Raw genomic sequence first — 15,548 nt, forward strand, 5'->3', positions numbered from 1 at the left:
AATTCTACTTTTTTTCGTAGTTGTCGTTTGCTATTTTCTTTCTGCTGCACCACAAAGCAACTGAATGAAAAAAAATGGACAGCATTTGGAAGTTAATTTTATCAAATAATAATAATAATTTATTAAAAAATATCAACTTTTTTAATTTAACAAAAAATGAAAAGAAAAAGAAAATGTTTTTCCCCAATTTCTGAACATTTCCCTCCTTTTTTTATTTTTTTTTAGCTTAATTTGTATGATGTTGAATAAAATTTCGACTCTACACATATTGCTTTCCATATATGTGAATAATGCCAATGAATATAGACTGAGGAAAAAAAAAAGAAAATCAAATTAATATAAAAACAAACAGCAAAATATGAATTAATGTACCCAATGCTGATACCTTTATTACAATTAAAACATAACAATTATAAGAAGCCATTGTATGTTTTTATATATACAGGTATGTACATACACAGATTACATAACGATTTAAGTAAGAATGGCATCCAGAAGCCACTGCATCTTGTCAACTTCACAAGACATACTTTACAGGCCAAGACAACAAGCTGAATATAATAAAACCACTTGACACAAGTTTTTACAATGCCAAGCTAAGCTCATTTTAAGTTAGAATATAAGGGTTTCATTCAATTCACATATTGCTACACCACTCCCAATATGACATGATAATATCTTTCTGTGAATTGTAAACCTCTCTACGGTTCTGATATATACATAAACATTTAAAAAGTTCAAGTACGTGATTAATGTTAATCACTTTTTGATATTGCATTAGGTAAGAAAATTCAAGGTGTTTTATCAAACCTAATCTCAAACACCTGTATCATATGTTACATAAAAATATTATTGGGGTATTCACCTAAAGATGCTACTAACAAATGCCACTAAAATTCTACCACGGAATATAGATATATAAAGAATTGATTTATAATGTTAAGACCATTTTCACTAAAAATGGTCTTAACATTTCACTAAATTTTCACTAAAAAATACTGGAAAAAGACAAAACTAAGTCATATGCCAGTATGTAGACTAAAGATAAATGAAGAACATTGCCCCGCCTTACACCACAAGATTTGTAAGCGGACTGTTTTGGTGACAAACTTGTGTCAGTTCAGTTAAGGTTAGTCCTATTGAAAACAAGCCCTGTTAAATTTTATCGAGTCCACTCAGGTTTAGGTATAAACATCAATTTTTTACCACAGATCGGAAGGAAAAATTTGCTGTAAAATTTCACACACACTAGCCTTTGAAAATTGTTTCCTTTCACAAAACTTAAACCATTTTCAATGAACAGGATATATTACGCGGTCTGTAAACTCTAAAATCCTTGATAGAGAAGCCATTACCTTTTCACATAAATAAAATCTGAGCTTGGGTGAAAAGATAAAGAACTGTGCAAACATTTGGGTCTGATTTTCCAACTTGGAGATCATTATGTTTTCTCACTATACACTATATTCATGTGCTCTCAAGTATACACAAATATGCAAAGAAATGACTGTACAGACATTACATGTACATACTGGGCGACTGGCTATCTAAAGCAAATGCTGCTTCATCTTCATATATGTTTGTGTATATACTTATTGTTTAAGAAAGAAGAGTACTACAGCTGTTCATCTATTAATTCAAAGAATTTGACAAGTTATCCAACACATTAAAAACGGTATTTTGTTGGTAATACTTAAAAATGGTAATTCAAAAGTTTTGAAAAGTGACATATCTTCACATCAGATAGTTTGTGCAAGAATATGAAAATAATGAATACTGAAAGTAAAATATTAGAGAAAGTGAGGAATTTGAAAATTAAAAAAATTGAAAATATATTCACCGCATTAAGTAACACAATGTCCCCACAGTTAATTTGAAATACCTGAACTATTGCCATGCTGTCATCTTGTCTACTAAATCCTGTCTACTAAAAAGAGAAAAAAGTCAGACAGGTTGTTGACTGCTGAAAGGATTTCATATCCTTAACTACCAAAAAGATAAACCGTTCTTAGCATATGTTAACAAAATTCCTTTGGTTTTTGCACATAATACCAAATCAAGCAAAGTTCACCTGTTTGTGAAGAGAATTCCCAATGTTCTGCCACCAAAAAATCAATTAATTAACTAATCAATAGTTTAAATTAATACAAAATCTAGTGTTCAAAATGGTGAAGATCTTCAATATTCCAGCAATTTTTTTTAAGTACATCAATCCTGGGGTCCAACAAATATTTTCAGCTGCAGTGTATGGATAAACTGTCCATTATGACCATGGGGCTTCTCTCCCTTGGTCTTCTCTACCTGGGCCCGGGGGTCTGAGCCCTGGGGGTGGAGGTCTCCTGTTGGGTCCCCAGGGTCTGTCACCATGTGGTGGGCCTCGCCTTTCAAACTCAGGGTGGGGTCGTCTTGGTGGCCTGTCACCTTCTCCAGCTGGCGCTGCCCTCTGGTGCATTGGTTCCATGCGTCCTGGACCGTGGCCCTCTTCAGGAACTGGATGGTCAAATAGTCCTGCTATTCTTCTATTTTGTGTTGGGTCCCTAAACTCTGTCTCATTTATTTCTCTTTGGTGATCAAATTCTTCCCCTTCACCATGCTGTTCATCTGCTGGGAGAGGTAGATCTAGTAAAGATACAACTTTCTTCTCCCCTGGTGGTCTCATCTGGCCGGCTCCTCTTGGAGGCAGTCCTCTACCTCTTGGCAGCCCTCTACCTCTTGGTGGCCTCTCAGACATGTGTTGATGTACACTTCTCATGCCATCATCACCTGGAAATGATGGTTCTATAGGGTAATCTTCCTCCGTGTGTTGCAGTTGCCATTCAGGTGGAGGGGGTCTTCTTTTAAATGGTGGCCTCTCTGTGGAAGCACTATGCCCTTCTTCACCCCACTCTTCACCTGCATTTTCTGGATGGAATTCATCTCTAAAATGTTCAGGAACTCTTGCAGGCCTATCTCCCAACAGCCCCACACTGGACCCCATGCCCTGTGGTGGCCTGTCACCAATAAGACCCTTGGACTCTTTTTCACCCTGAGGGGGTCTTAATCGATGCACGTCACCTTCTTCTTGAAACTCAACTAATGGTGATCCCCTGCCCTCAGCCACATGTTGAAGTTGACCTCTAAATGCTGGACCCGGTGGCCTCATTCTTTCACCATCTGGAGCTCTCAAAGGATGTCCTCTCCCTGGCCTTTCCCAAGGGTCAATCCCTGGGGGGACCCTTCTCTCTACATCTGGATCCCTCATGGGCCTTCCTCTTGGACCTAGACCCCTCACAGGTCTTCCCCTTAAACCACCCTCACGCAGACTCATTCTTTCCCCTTCAGGTCCTCTCATTTGTTGGTCCAATGGGTGATCTGCTTCCTCTCTTGGATCTACTGGTCCTCTCCTCTGTTGTGCATCTGGCCTGTTAGGGTCCCAATGTTCTTCAGGACCAAAATGTTCCATTCTCTCCTCACCCTCATGGTGTAGATCCTGGTGTATATGATCTGGGTCACCCTCCTCCCAAGTATCTTCTCTAAACTGGGGTGCTCCTCTGGGGTGCTGAGGAGGGAAGCCACGTAATCTTCCTCTAAATCCTGGTCCCCCACGACCTCTTCTTCCTAACTCAGCTGGATGAGGTCCGCCCCGACCAGGAAACATGTGACCTTGGTGGATCATTTCTTCTTCATCTTCTGCTCCCCAGTTTCCTGGCCTTCTGTTTTCTATCATTTCATGGCCAGGGTAGTGAGGTCCAGGTCTTCTTCTGCCTCTCCCTCTTAACTCCACATCTCTTGAAGCCAGTCTTTCTCTAAAATCCCTCTGTTGTGGTTCTATGGATTCATATCCTGAAAATTCTTGGTCACCTTGTTCAAAGTTCTCCCAATTATGCGCCAGAAGTTCTTCCTCAGAGGGTCTATCAAAGTTCCCGTGTTCTGGTGGAGGAGGTCGGCCCCGCATTCCACGGGGATATCCTCTCCCTCGGCTCCTGGGATTCAATTTCCTGGCATCCATTTCTTCATGAAAATGTGGAGATTTTCTCCCAGATTCATATTCCAAGTTTTCTCTTAAGTCTTGACCTGGTGGACCCATTCTAAACAGTCTTTCCCTTGAATGTGGATGCAGAGGTCGCAAAAAATCATGATCAGGATTTCCTTGGTTTTCCTCAAAGCCAGGGATCACTCCTGTATCTCTATGGTCAGGGCCATGAGAACCACTTTCCTCTTGCCATCCTAGTTCTGCACCTGGTCCTTGTTTTTGGCCATCTGAATGGTGAGGCTGTTCACCCTGTGGTCTATCACCAAGCAGACCTCTCTTGTCTGGGCGACCATGAAGCCTGGACTGGGGTCCACCATCTGCAGGGGGTTGTGTGAGTGGCGATCTTCTTCCTGGTAGACCATCTGTTCTGAGATGTTGATGCTGCTGCTGTTGCATTCTTTCATGGATTTGTTCTCTTATTCGAGGAGAGCCTTCACGACTCCGAGGAGGTTCATTTTTCTGCTGAGAGTCGGCAGCTCTAGCTGGGGTAGATAATAAACCTCTTGAAGGCTGACTTTGCTGTTCTCTCTGCTGCTGGTGCTCAAATTTCCATTGGTCTTGAGATTCTTGTGGTCTGCCTTGTTGATTAAATGGGGCACGGGCTTGGTGCCTCTGATCAAAGGGTGCGGGTGGTCTTGGCCCACTCATTGGCCCTCCTGAACCAAAGCCAGACTGTCTATTTAACTGACTTTGGGGTGGGCCTTGGGAAGAAGGCTGTTTCACCTGGCCCTGGGGTGATGGCCCAACTGTCTGCTCTGTTGGCCCCTGGGATGGCCGTCTATTCCCCTGGGGCTGATCCCCAGGTTTATTTAAGGGGTGCTGCATTGCTGGTGCATCTCCTAATATCCCGACCCCACCTTTAAGTGGAAATGGACGTTGGGCTTGTGTAGTACTCTGTGGAAGTGACCTCTGTTGTAGCACCTGTGGCATTTGAGGCCTATTATGTTGGCTGGTAGGTCCTGTTTGGTTCTGGTTCTGTTGGGGCATCTGGTTTGGCCTCTGCTGAGCAGGTCCCAGGGCTTGAGTTTGGTTCAGTTTGGAGGGCTGAGTAAGCCTCTGCTGCTTCCAGCCTGGTGGCTGATTTGGATGTTGTTTCGCAGCTGCTGAAAGTTGATTTTGCTGCTGTTGTTGTGGTGGGCCTGATAATTGATTATTACTTTGTGATGATGGACCAGTCTGATTTGGCTTCTGCTGCATTAAAGAGGTTGGCTTATTTTGGCTCTGTTGTAACGTAGAAGGAGGCTGATTCTGCTTTTGCTGAAACTGGGGCATGGATGACATATTCTTACTCCCCTGTGATGAGGATGATGCTGGTGGGTGCTGTTTTACCATGGGAACCTGTTTTGGGTCCTGCTGGGCTGACATGGGTGATTGCCTAATGGGAGCACCTGTTTGAGCAGAAGACTGACCTGTCTCACTTTTATTTCCAGAAACAGTATTTGAATCATGTGCTTTTGGCTGGGATGCATTTGCAGAAGCACCAAGAGGTTTCCATTTAACATTTCCCGGGGGCTGCGTCTTTCCCACCTGCTGAGCCCCCTGTTGGCTACTTCTTTCCTTCACACTGGTTGCCTCTGCTTGCTTTCCTGCCTCTTTCAGTGCTTTGTCCTTATCTTCTCCAGCTGGACTGGACTTCCCTGTGTTGGCAGATTGCTGTACCTTCCCTGCTTGTTTAGTTTCACTACTACTATCATTGGACTTCACAGAACCTTCCCTTGAACTTGGCCTTCTACCTCTTGGTGAAGACCTATCACCTGTGTCCCTTCTTTGTCTGTCCCTATCTGAGCGATCCCTGCCTCGATCACGGTCTCTTCTCGGTGATCTGCTTCTTCGCCTTCTGTCTGGAGATCTCCTATTCCTATTGTCCCTAGAACCAGATCTCCTGTCCCTCCGTCTCCCATGACCTCTATCTGGACTTTCTCGCCTGTTACTTGAACTCTGTCTTCTGTGGGGTGACTGCCTGTCTCGAGATGACTGCCGATCTCTTGAGGAACGGCCACTTTCCCCTTGAGCAGATCTCTTTCCAGTTCTTTGGTCTTGTTCCACACTTTCTCTCCGCGCCGCATCACTGGAACTGCTACTAGCACCTGGCTGTATATCAGGCGTTCTAGTTGCTATTTTACCACCAATTCCGGATTGTGGCCTGGCATCTTTTTCATTGCTCTTGCTCTCTTTAGGCTGATTTAAAGGTGGATGGAGACCATGTGCAGCACTTTCTTTGGACTTATCACTGCCTGTTGGGGGATTTCTGGAGAAATCACCTCTCTGCTGCTGTGGTACCTGTTGGCTTGACTGGCTGTCTGATCCTTTTTGACCACCTAAAATGAATACATACACATCTCTGATCAAGCTGTCCATATGTGCAAGTCACTTGGATTGAAAATATTAACTCTTTCTGACCAAATGAAATCAGTAAGATAAGGACACCGTTCTCCACCACATGATATATTTTAATTTAGGATATTGCTTATGCAACTGATTAACCAACAATTTCCTTTTCCAACAAAAACAACAGAATTTCAGAAAAAAAATTAAGAACTTTTAAATACTTTTCAACATCATTGCATTGTTACCTTATATGCTGACATCTAATGGCTTTAAATTCATTACATAAGGATTAACAAATTAAAAGTTCATATTAACAGCTCACCCATGGGAGTAGCATTTCCAGTCAAAACAGGTGGTGGCACAGTGAACTTCTCAGCCTGTTCTGCTGCAGCTTTGCCTTCTTCCATCTTTCTGGAAGCCAGTTCTTGCCTCTGCGTCTCCCTCCTCTGCCATTCCGAAATAGAAATAAAGGCAGGCTGGGTGTGGGCGTCGTCATCACCCGCACCCTCCTCATGTTGATAGAAATGTGACTGTTGTGAGATTAGGTCATCCATATTATGAGTCTGTCCAGTCTCTTTGCTATGGTTATCATGACCAAAGAGGTTCTCAGTCCGTTCATCCTGCTGCCTCAGTGCTTTTGCAGCCAGGTGCTCCTCAGGTCCGCCAAAGCCTGGCAGTAAAGGTTCAGTGGACTTTGTATGTCCAAAATGCCTTGTAGAATCAACAGCTTTGCCCCTGACAGGTGAAGGTTCCTCATAATCAAAAGCCTGATGGGAACTGTCGAATCCGAATCCTGGAATCACCGATTTCTCCTCCCGTCCACCATATGCCCCACCCCCACTCTGCTTACTGGCCAGGGAGAAGATGGACAGTCCAGTTGGGTCACTGGTCAGCAAACTGCCCAGGCCACCTTTGTGTCTCTCTCTGCCTGAATACTGTGATGAATGCTCAATAGGGGGTGATAACGCATCACCAAGAGGAGTTTTACCCCTCCCGCCAAAGGGAGTAGTCGGACTTTTTAAAGTGTCTTCTGTACTGTCCACTCTATTTGGACTCATAAATTTTTGTTCATATGGTGTCAGGAAGTGTGTTTGTCCAATGTCAACACCCTTCTGACTCAAATCTAAATAGTTTCTCTGTGCTGAAGATGTCCCAGCTTGGCTTTGATGCTGTCTTGATGTAGCGCCACCTATTGAAGAAGAGGAAGTGGGTTGACTAGGATCAGCTGGCTCTTTGCTAGTCCCAGCTTGAGCTATGGAGAGAACAGCCTGCAATTCAGAGCTCTGGATATTTCCAGCCTCCTTTCCAGTCAGTAATGCTTGAATACCAGGGGGCAGCAGTGAGAACCCAGATAAGTCAGAGCTGCCTCCAGTGGACGTTGCCCCTTTCCCTTTAGTGCTGACACCTGCTTGTAAAGCGGTAACTGCTGAGGGACTAGCAGAGACAGAGATGGACACAGATGGTTGTCCTTGACCTGGTGGTGGAACACCTTGGATATCAGCCTTGGGGAAGAGGTCTCCTCTTGTTGTGGCGCCCCCTATGTCACTTTTCTTTGGGTCTGCTGTGGAGCTGACAGACGGAGCTTGCAGGTTGAGATGTGGCAGAAATTTTGCCAGATTGGCCATCAAACTCGGTGGCAATGCTTTTGTCTTTCCTGGCTGTCCTCCTGAGCTTGGTCCTTCTTCACCATGCTGCACTCTGGAGGCTCCTTGGGGTTCCACAGATGACTTTGATGCACTGACTTCTCCCCCTGTCGAGCCTTTTTGTGAAGTCATTTGTGAAGAGGCTCCCCCTGGTGCTGTATTTCTGCCACCTGGAGTCGCCTCTGTTGCAGACAGTTTTGGTGCTGGAGGAAGGGGTATGCTGCCCACTGAGACTGGTGGTTTGGTACCTGTTTTCTCTGCGCCTGGGGGTCCAGCTAGAAAAGAAACAGACACATTATATTATAATATTCAGTTACTGCAATTGTCAATTGGTCTTAAGTGCATGCAATAATTTGAAAATGTGAGTGCAAGTATGAGAATTATATTAATGCTTTTTCATAATTATGATTAATGATATATGTCTACCTTGAAATCCTTGTAAAGTCTGCATTTTCATTTCCACCTGTCTCTTTTGTTCCTCCACTTGTTGTGACAGTTTCTTTAGCTCCAGTTGCTTTTTTTGTTGCTCAACCTGCAGAAACAATCAAAATATTTCACACTGTTGTAAAATATATCTATATATATATGTCACTAAAAAGAAGGGAGATACGGATGTGCCTTTAGTTACCTGCGAAACGTATCTGCTTAAGTTCCACAGCAGTTGCAAGTTTGCAGGATTTAGGAAACTGTGGATGCATTTTCATGGTCAGTCAGAACTTAACAATTAGCATGGAGAATATCATGGGGTTAAGCCAAATGCCAGCAATATCCAGTTCACAGAAAGAATGTGGCTTACCTTCCTAGTGAGTTCAATAAGAAGTTTCCTCTGGGCCCCCAGGTCTGTGTTCACCGCCATGGTAGCAAGAAGAGCTGCAGTCATCTCTGCTGGGTTTTTGGCCTTGGAGATCTCATCTATCATCTTGCTGACATCTACACTGCCAAGATTGAAGCCTGTTGGTTTGTCACTAGTCCCCTACAAAACACAACAATACTAAGTTATATGTATAAAGGGGCTTAAGTTTTAGTCCAAAATCTTTTAATAGATTTTAACATGAGCTGAACAAGACTTAAGTTTTGCCCTTAAACTTAGAACAACTTTCTAACTTGGCCCCTTTTTTCTACCCTCCCGTAGATCTAAACTAACCTGGCTCTGCCCAGCCGGAGGTGCTGCTGGTGTGACTGTCTGCTGGCTAGATGGAGCCACTACAGGCTGTTGCTGAGCAACTGGCAAGACAGGAGCATCATCATCTGCTGGTTCATAGGGGGCGTCCTCATCATTTTCCCCAGGAGTACCCTGGCTGGGGGAGTAACTACTAGTGCCTGGAATATGAAAATGGACAGAAATAAAAAAAATATTGTCAAAAGGAAATAGAGAGCTCTACTGTGCATACTGCTTGTTTGACTGAAGTAATATTTTATCATTTTCATGAGGGGCAGGGGTGGGTTGAACTCCCAAACTGAAAACATGTTGACTGAGTAGGTAAGGCCTGACATTAGGTCTCTTTCTTCATGTTAAGGCATGAGCAACATTCAAAGTATTATCTGCAAAGACCAAAGACTTGGTTTCCCTTGCCCCAAATGAGACCACCGAAAATGGTCCAAGGTACTGAGCTATTGAATGAACCAATTTCTAAGTGCATTTTGTGAGCCCTCTGATGCACTCTAAAATTCTGTAATTCAATAGCTCCATTTTATGAAAACATTAGAACATTCATTAAAAACAATAAATCCAAACCTTTTCCAAACTGTTTCACAATGGGGTCTCCAGTGACGGTGGTTTCTTCTTTAGTTGCTGAGGCAGCCACCTGCTTGGCAGAGTAAGGTAAAGGTTCATATTCCTCCTCTTCTTCTTCTTGGCCCTCAGTGTTCCATGCATTGCTCTTGGTCATACTGTGAAAAGAGAGAAGGGAATTTTTAATATCTATGGGATACTTCTCTCACCATTCTCAGTCCCAACCATGGATGTATTTACGGAAAAATAAATTACACCTTTAGCGAACACTACACTGGAAGCCCTGTCTTCACTTCTAACACAAGCTGACACATTTGACAAAACTGCTGATTAAAATTTGGAAATTAATTTGGAAAAAAAAACCTTTGTTTTATTGTACACTGGCTCACTAATTGACACCTTGTTGCATTACACAATCACCCATGGTGGCGCCTCTCAATTAAGTTAACCCAGATAGACTGGAAACACGACTGGCACTGTCAGGAAAAAAATGCAAGTTGGACTGGAAAAAAAAAGCCTGTCCAAACTTCACTTACTGAGGCTTATACACATCCACTGTGGCAGGGGTACTTGTGGCAGTTGACTCCGAGCTGCTTTTATCCACAGTATGCAGGGTATAAAATCCAGTTTTGGGTTTGTGAACTTCCTCTGCTGGTGGCGGTGAGTGGGACTCCTCCATTTTCTCCTGTGATTTCTGCTTGGAGGGATGAGGATGAGGATGAGGATGATGGCGGTGATGGTGCTTGTGGTGATGATGGTGCTGTTCAGGAGTGGTGTCATGCCTTTAGAGAAATAAAAAAAGGAAAATGGAGATAGAAAACAGTAGTATAAAATATATTAAAGGTTCTAATCTGAGAATTTTTGCAGAATTTTTTTCCCCCAACTCACTGCTTGATAGATGTTTCACAGCACTTCTGATCAAATAATTCAGATCTTCATTTTTGGTCAGACTTTTAGAATGCTATCTTCATGACATTTCAGAAGCAAAATCATTAATATGGCCACCATGCACTTTTATTTACAGTTTTAGGCAAAATTAGAAAAAGGCAGTTTTAAGGAATATACAGAAAAAGAAAATATGACTTTAGAGGACATTTTCATATGCATAAAGTGTCCCTTTAAAAATGCAAAATTTATGATTACTTGTGTCTTTTAGGACTGCTTTCTTCTCTGCTATGTTTCTCACTGCCTCTCTTTGGACTATCAGCATGACTCTCATTGCTTGCTGCCTTCTGGGGGTGTGGCCTCTTTAGCACCGCCTTCGACCTGACAATCACTGCCAATATCATGTGAGGGCGGGTTTTCTCCAGTCCTAAATAAAAAAGATTGTCTTAAAACTTGACTGGGCAATACTGAATAATTGTTTTAAGAATCGAAAGACACAACTAACCCATGTTGGTCAAAATTATCCATTAAAAGAAAGGTGTGTGTGTGTGTGTGTGTCTTTGAGCATGTCTGGGTCTGCATGCATGTGCATGTGTCTCTGAATGCACTTGACTACATAGCAAATATTGCATGCATGTGGACATGGATGAGATTGTGCTATCACTATCTGCTGGCATCTACAGTAAAAACCTGAAAATTTAGTCTGTCTTGAAAATTTTGTCAGAAGACGATACTCCCCAAGGTAATTTTTTTCACTTTGAAAATTTCACCAAACTTAAAAATGGGCCTCTCAATAATTTCGAAAAAGTTTGTCACCTAATATGGCAATGTTAGGATTCAGTCATTTTAAGATATTAATTACTTCTTAAGTGACAAAATTTTCAAGTTTTTACCGTAAAAGACTGGCATCTTTGGTGTCTTCTACACACATTGTGAACAGAGGATATTCACAATGTTATTACAGACATGAGTTTAGGTTGTAAGTAAAAAAAAATAGAAGAACAAATGGCTTAGGGACCTTATGATGGAGGGCTTAAGGGCTAATTTTACATAATTATTATTTACAACTTAGTTGGATTTCTTATTTAAATTTAAAAAAAATTAATGTCTATTCTTACCTGGTCCATCAAAGGGCAGCAAAACTGATGGCACACGACTGTGAGACGCCAAAGGAATGAGATACATGTCCTTAATATGAGGGTTATGATTGGCTACCACACCGCAGCGGCTGCGACTGTTCAGGTATGAGTAAAACTGGACGTAACTGTTCTTTTCCTCTTCATTTGGTGGCTCTAGGCGTATAATGATAATGTCCTGTAACGAAGAAAAAAACATTGTGAATGTCATGTTGGGTGTTGATATGAAATGTGACAGTTGAGCTTAGTTAAACAATGTTAATCAAGTTCTTCAATCTAATACTGGAAAAGAGATCTGTCCAACTGACAATGTAAACTGGCTGAGGTCTCTGAGACAGAGATGTAATGCTGAAAGCTAGTCCACTAATGGTAGATCCAGAATTAAGTGTATGATGATGGAGTCCATAAGGGAAAATATTGTAAATGTCATGGCATGTTGTTGATATGAAATGTGATAGTTGAGCTAGGAAAAGCAATGTTGTGAAACCATTGTGCTTGTTGGAAGTCAGACCAACCAAGACAAAGTTTGAGAGCTGCAAAAATATGAGACTGAAGCCAACTACTCCATTTCCTTCTTTTACTAAAATAATCATTAGTTTTTACAAAATGGAGAGGAGAAATGGAGATGTTAGCTGTCACAGTTGCATTCATGGTGATACTCATCCAACAAAGAGTAAAATGGAATGAAATAATAAAAAAAAAACATATATTACTTAATTCTACCATATTTGAATTCTTCATATTCATAAAAAGGATGTTCAAAGAGCAGTAGTCTTACAATATAATTTTGTGCAAATGAAACAAGATTTTATTAACTGCATTCCATTTTTGGACAACAAGGAAAATATTCCATTAGTACTTGAGATTTATTGACTTTTCTATTTATAGCAGCCAATTTCTTCAAAGTGGATCTGACATGAGATTTGTTTAATGAGTCGAATAATCACCACTGAGACTTTCTTGTCAAAATTCTCTTTAACTTGTGAGACTCCACGGTGTAGCTAATCTGTTTTCTTTAAGCCCATAAAATAAAACAATATTATTTGAACTGTGTGAAAATGTGATATCATGTAATTACTCCTCATCCTCATCACAAAACCTTCTCAAATGAAGCTACTAAATTCAATGAACCCAACTCTACTGAGAACATAGCTTTAAAATAGTTGCTTCTAGTTTTGGTCAACACAAATGAACCAAAAAAAAAAGAAAAAAAAATGATCATCTTAAACCAACCTGCTTGTGAAACTAATAAGTGACTTCTAATATCTAAGAAGGCGTTGAAATAGAATGTTCAGCCCACCCATCAATTACGACTAATTGACCAAAAGACCACGGAAGACCACACAATTATCCAGGGCCCCCATCAGCTAATGATGCTGCAAAGGTACAGTTCACATCAGGTTAGCCTTAAAATTTTTTCACAAAACAATACAGCTGTACTGGTGTAAACTTCGCAAAAAAAGCATCTTGACAGTGTGGTAATTATATAAGGGCTACAGGGGGTTCATGCACTAGAGGCTGCCTAAGAGCCTAATTAATTTTAATTGGTACTTATAAAGTGATACTGTTCTATTGTGATCAAGAGAGTACATGCCAGGTAGAACAGAGATAAAAAGCTGTTCTGTCGCTGACTGTGTCACATTATATTCTTTTGTCACTAACTGTGTCACATTATATTCTTTTGTCACTAACTGTGTCACATTATATTCTTTTGTCACTAACTGTGTCACATTATATTCTTTTGTCACTAACTGTGTCACATTATATTCTTTTGTCACTAACTGTGTCACATTATATTCTTTTGTCACTAACTGTGTCACATTATATTCTTTTGTCACTAACTGTGTCACAATATATTTTGTCACTAAATGTGTCACAACATATTCCTTTTTCACTGTGTCACAATATATTCTTTTGTCACTATGTCACAATATATTCTTTTGTCACTAACTATGTCAATATATAATTTTTTGTCACTCACTGTGTCACAATATATAAAGAGACTGATGAAGATGGCGATGGCATGTTGAAATATTTTACCCAAGATATAAATTTTCTGTTTGTGACAAAAGCACTATTGATGTCCATTACTCATGAAACTTTCAAAAGAATGGGGAGGTGTGGGGAGAGGGGGTGGGGGATGGGTGGGGAGAGGGGGTGGGGGAGGTGTGGGGAGAGGGGGTGGGGGATGGGTGGGGAGAGGGGGTGGGGGAGGTGTGGGGAGAGGGGGTGGGGGATGGGTGGGGAGAGGGGAGGGGGAGGTGTGGGGAGAGGGGGTGGGGGAGGAGGGGTTTAAATGAACTGACCTTTTGGCTGGAGAGGGTCCACTATGAATAAAAATACAATCAAGGTTCTACAACATTTTTTCAATAAGAGGGTAAAAAGGTCCTGTTTTTCAGAAAAAGAAAACCTGTTCCAATATTGCTGACTACAGGTTTGAAATTACCCCGAAAAAAATCCACAAAAAATATATCAAATAATCTGCTTCCAAATTACCGAACAGAAAAGCTTCAGACACATTTGCAATGTTGGGGTTTAGACTTTTAAATCACTGGTTAATGGATTCATGTGTCTGGCTGTCATGTTTAAAGCTAAAATGTATCAACGAAAAGCTATCATAAAGGAACTTACGCACTTATTATTATAGTGATCTATTATTCTGAACAGGGTTGGTGTCAATGTGGTAATACTTGATAGCAATTTTATGAGACAAGATGGCTGTTTTTGTCATGCTTCATCAAAAAAAAAAAACATATTTCCATTTTGTGTCAATTCCAAGGAATCACATTTAACAGGAATAAGGCTGTGTTTTATTCAAATCCTTTTATAAAAGGTACTATCCAGATAAGGTTAACAAGGGCTTCATTTACTTCTCCAATACCAATTTCACTACTGTACAATTTGTACACTCTCTCCATTCCTCTCTCTCTCTCTCTCTCTCTCTCTCTCTCTCTCTCTCACACACACACACACACACACACACACACACACACACTCTCTCTCTCTCTCATTGCAAGTGAAATGTCTAGACTTTTATAAAACCATGGATTTGCCAAAAATTAGACGGTATGAAAGTAGTTATAGATAAAAATAAAAACGTCTATAGAAATATTAATTCAACAATCCATGTACATCTACCAGACTAATGAACTTTTTAAACAATTTCATAGAGCCATATTCATATTGAGGCCAGTCTGGAGAACACTTTGCCAATCACCGCACCTAATCCAAAGCTCAACGCCCAAATGGTGATTTGATTGTCTGTATCTCGATCTCTCTAGGGATGCTTGCCACATTCTGTTTCACAATTACGCAGGGAGCCATCTATCAGCAACGAGGCATTACCTGGATGAAGCAGCTAGCTTCACAGATGACGACAACGGAATTCCTTAGGACTTTTAAACCACACTTTTTTTGCCATTTTTGTCCACCAATATGCACTTCAGAAAATAATCATTCAAATTAATTAAAACTAAAAATTAATATATCCTTCACTCTCCAATAATTAAGTAAATAAATTAACTTTTAAAACAGTTGAACAGCAAATCATTCCTTTTTAGAAGCATGGTTACTCAAATGTTTTGGTATTTGTAAGTATCAAAAGGCTAATGAGTTATGCAGGATTTCTTTATTAGTTTTTTTAATCTGTGGGCACAATATAATGTATTTGTCACAATTTAAAAAAAAGCTCTAGTAGACGATGGTTAAAAATTTAAGTTAAACACATTTTACCCATGATATTTTCAGAAGGTAAAAGCAATGACTGCTTTGTTTTGGTTACATGACGACATAATATTACAGCAATATTCAAG

At 40.9% G+C, this 15,548-nt stretch overlaps 1 protein-coding gene across 2 annotated transcripts in view; it reads right to left on the reverse strand.

The window, feature by feature from the left end:
- Positions 1-357: 357 nt before the first annotated feature.
- Positions 358-15,548, reverse strand: part of LOC106175979 (uncharacterized) — a 53,603-nt gene continuing 38,412 nt past the window's right edge. For both annotated transcript variants that reach the window (XM_086994715.1, XM_086994714.1), the window contains exons 25-33: positions 11,719-11,914; positions 10,859-11,027; positions 10,252-10,497; positions 9,719-9,873; positions 9,128-9,303; positions 8,780-8,956; positions 8,410-8,515; positions 6,663-8,258; positions 358-6,330 (exon numbers count right to left, since the gene is read on the reverse strand). In XM_086994715.1, coding sequence (XP_086850841.1) covers positions 2,264-6,330; positions 6,663-8,258; positions 8,410-8,515; positions 8,780-8,956; positions 9,128-9,303; positions 9,719-9,873; positions 10,252-10,497; positions 10,859-11,027; positions 11,719-11,914 — 6,888 coding nt within the window. In that variant the 3' untranslated portion in view covers positions 358-2,263. The remainder of the gene's footprint in view (positions 6,331-6,662; positions 8,259-8,409; positions 8,516-8,779; positions 8,957-9,127; positions 9,304-9,718; positions 9,874-10,251; positions 10,498-10,858; positions 11,028-11,718; positions 11,915-15,548) is intronic.

The sequence above is a fragment of the Lingula anatina genome, chromosome 8 (genome assembly GCF_051362555.1).
Source record: "Lingula anatina isolate TDL-2025a chromosome 8, LinAna3.0, whole genome shotgun sequence".
NCBI classification, from domain to species: domain Eukaryota; kingdom Metazoa; phylum Brachiopoda; class Lingulata; order Lingulida; family Lingulidae; genus Lingula; species Lingula anatina.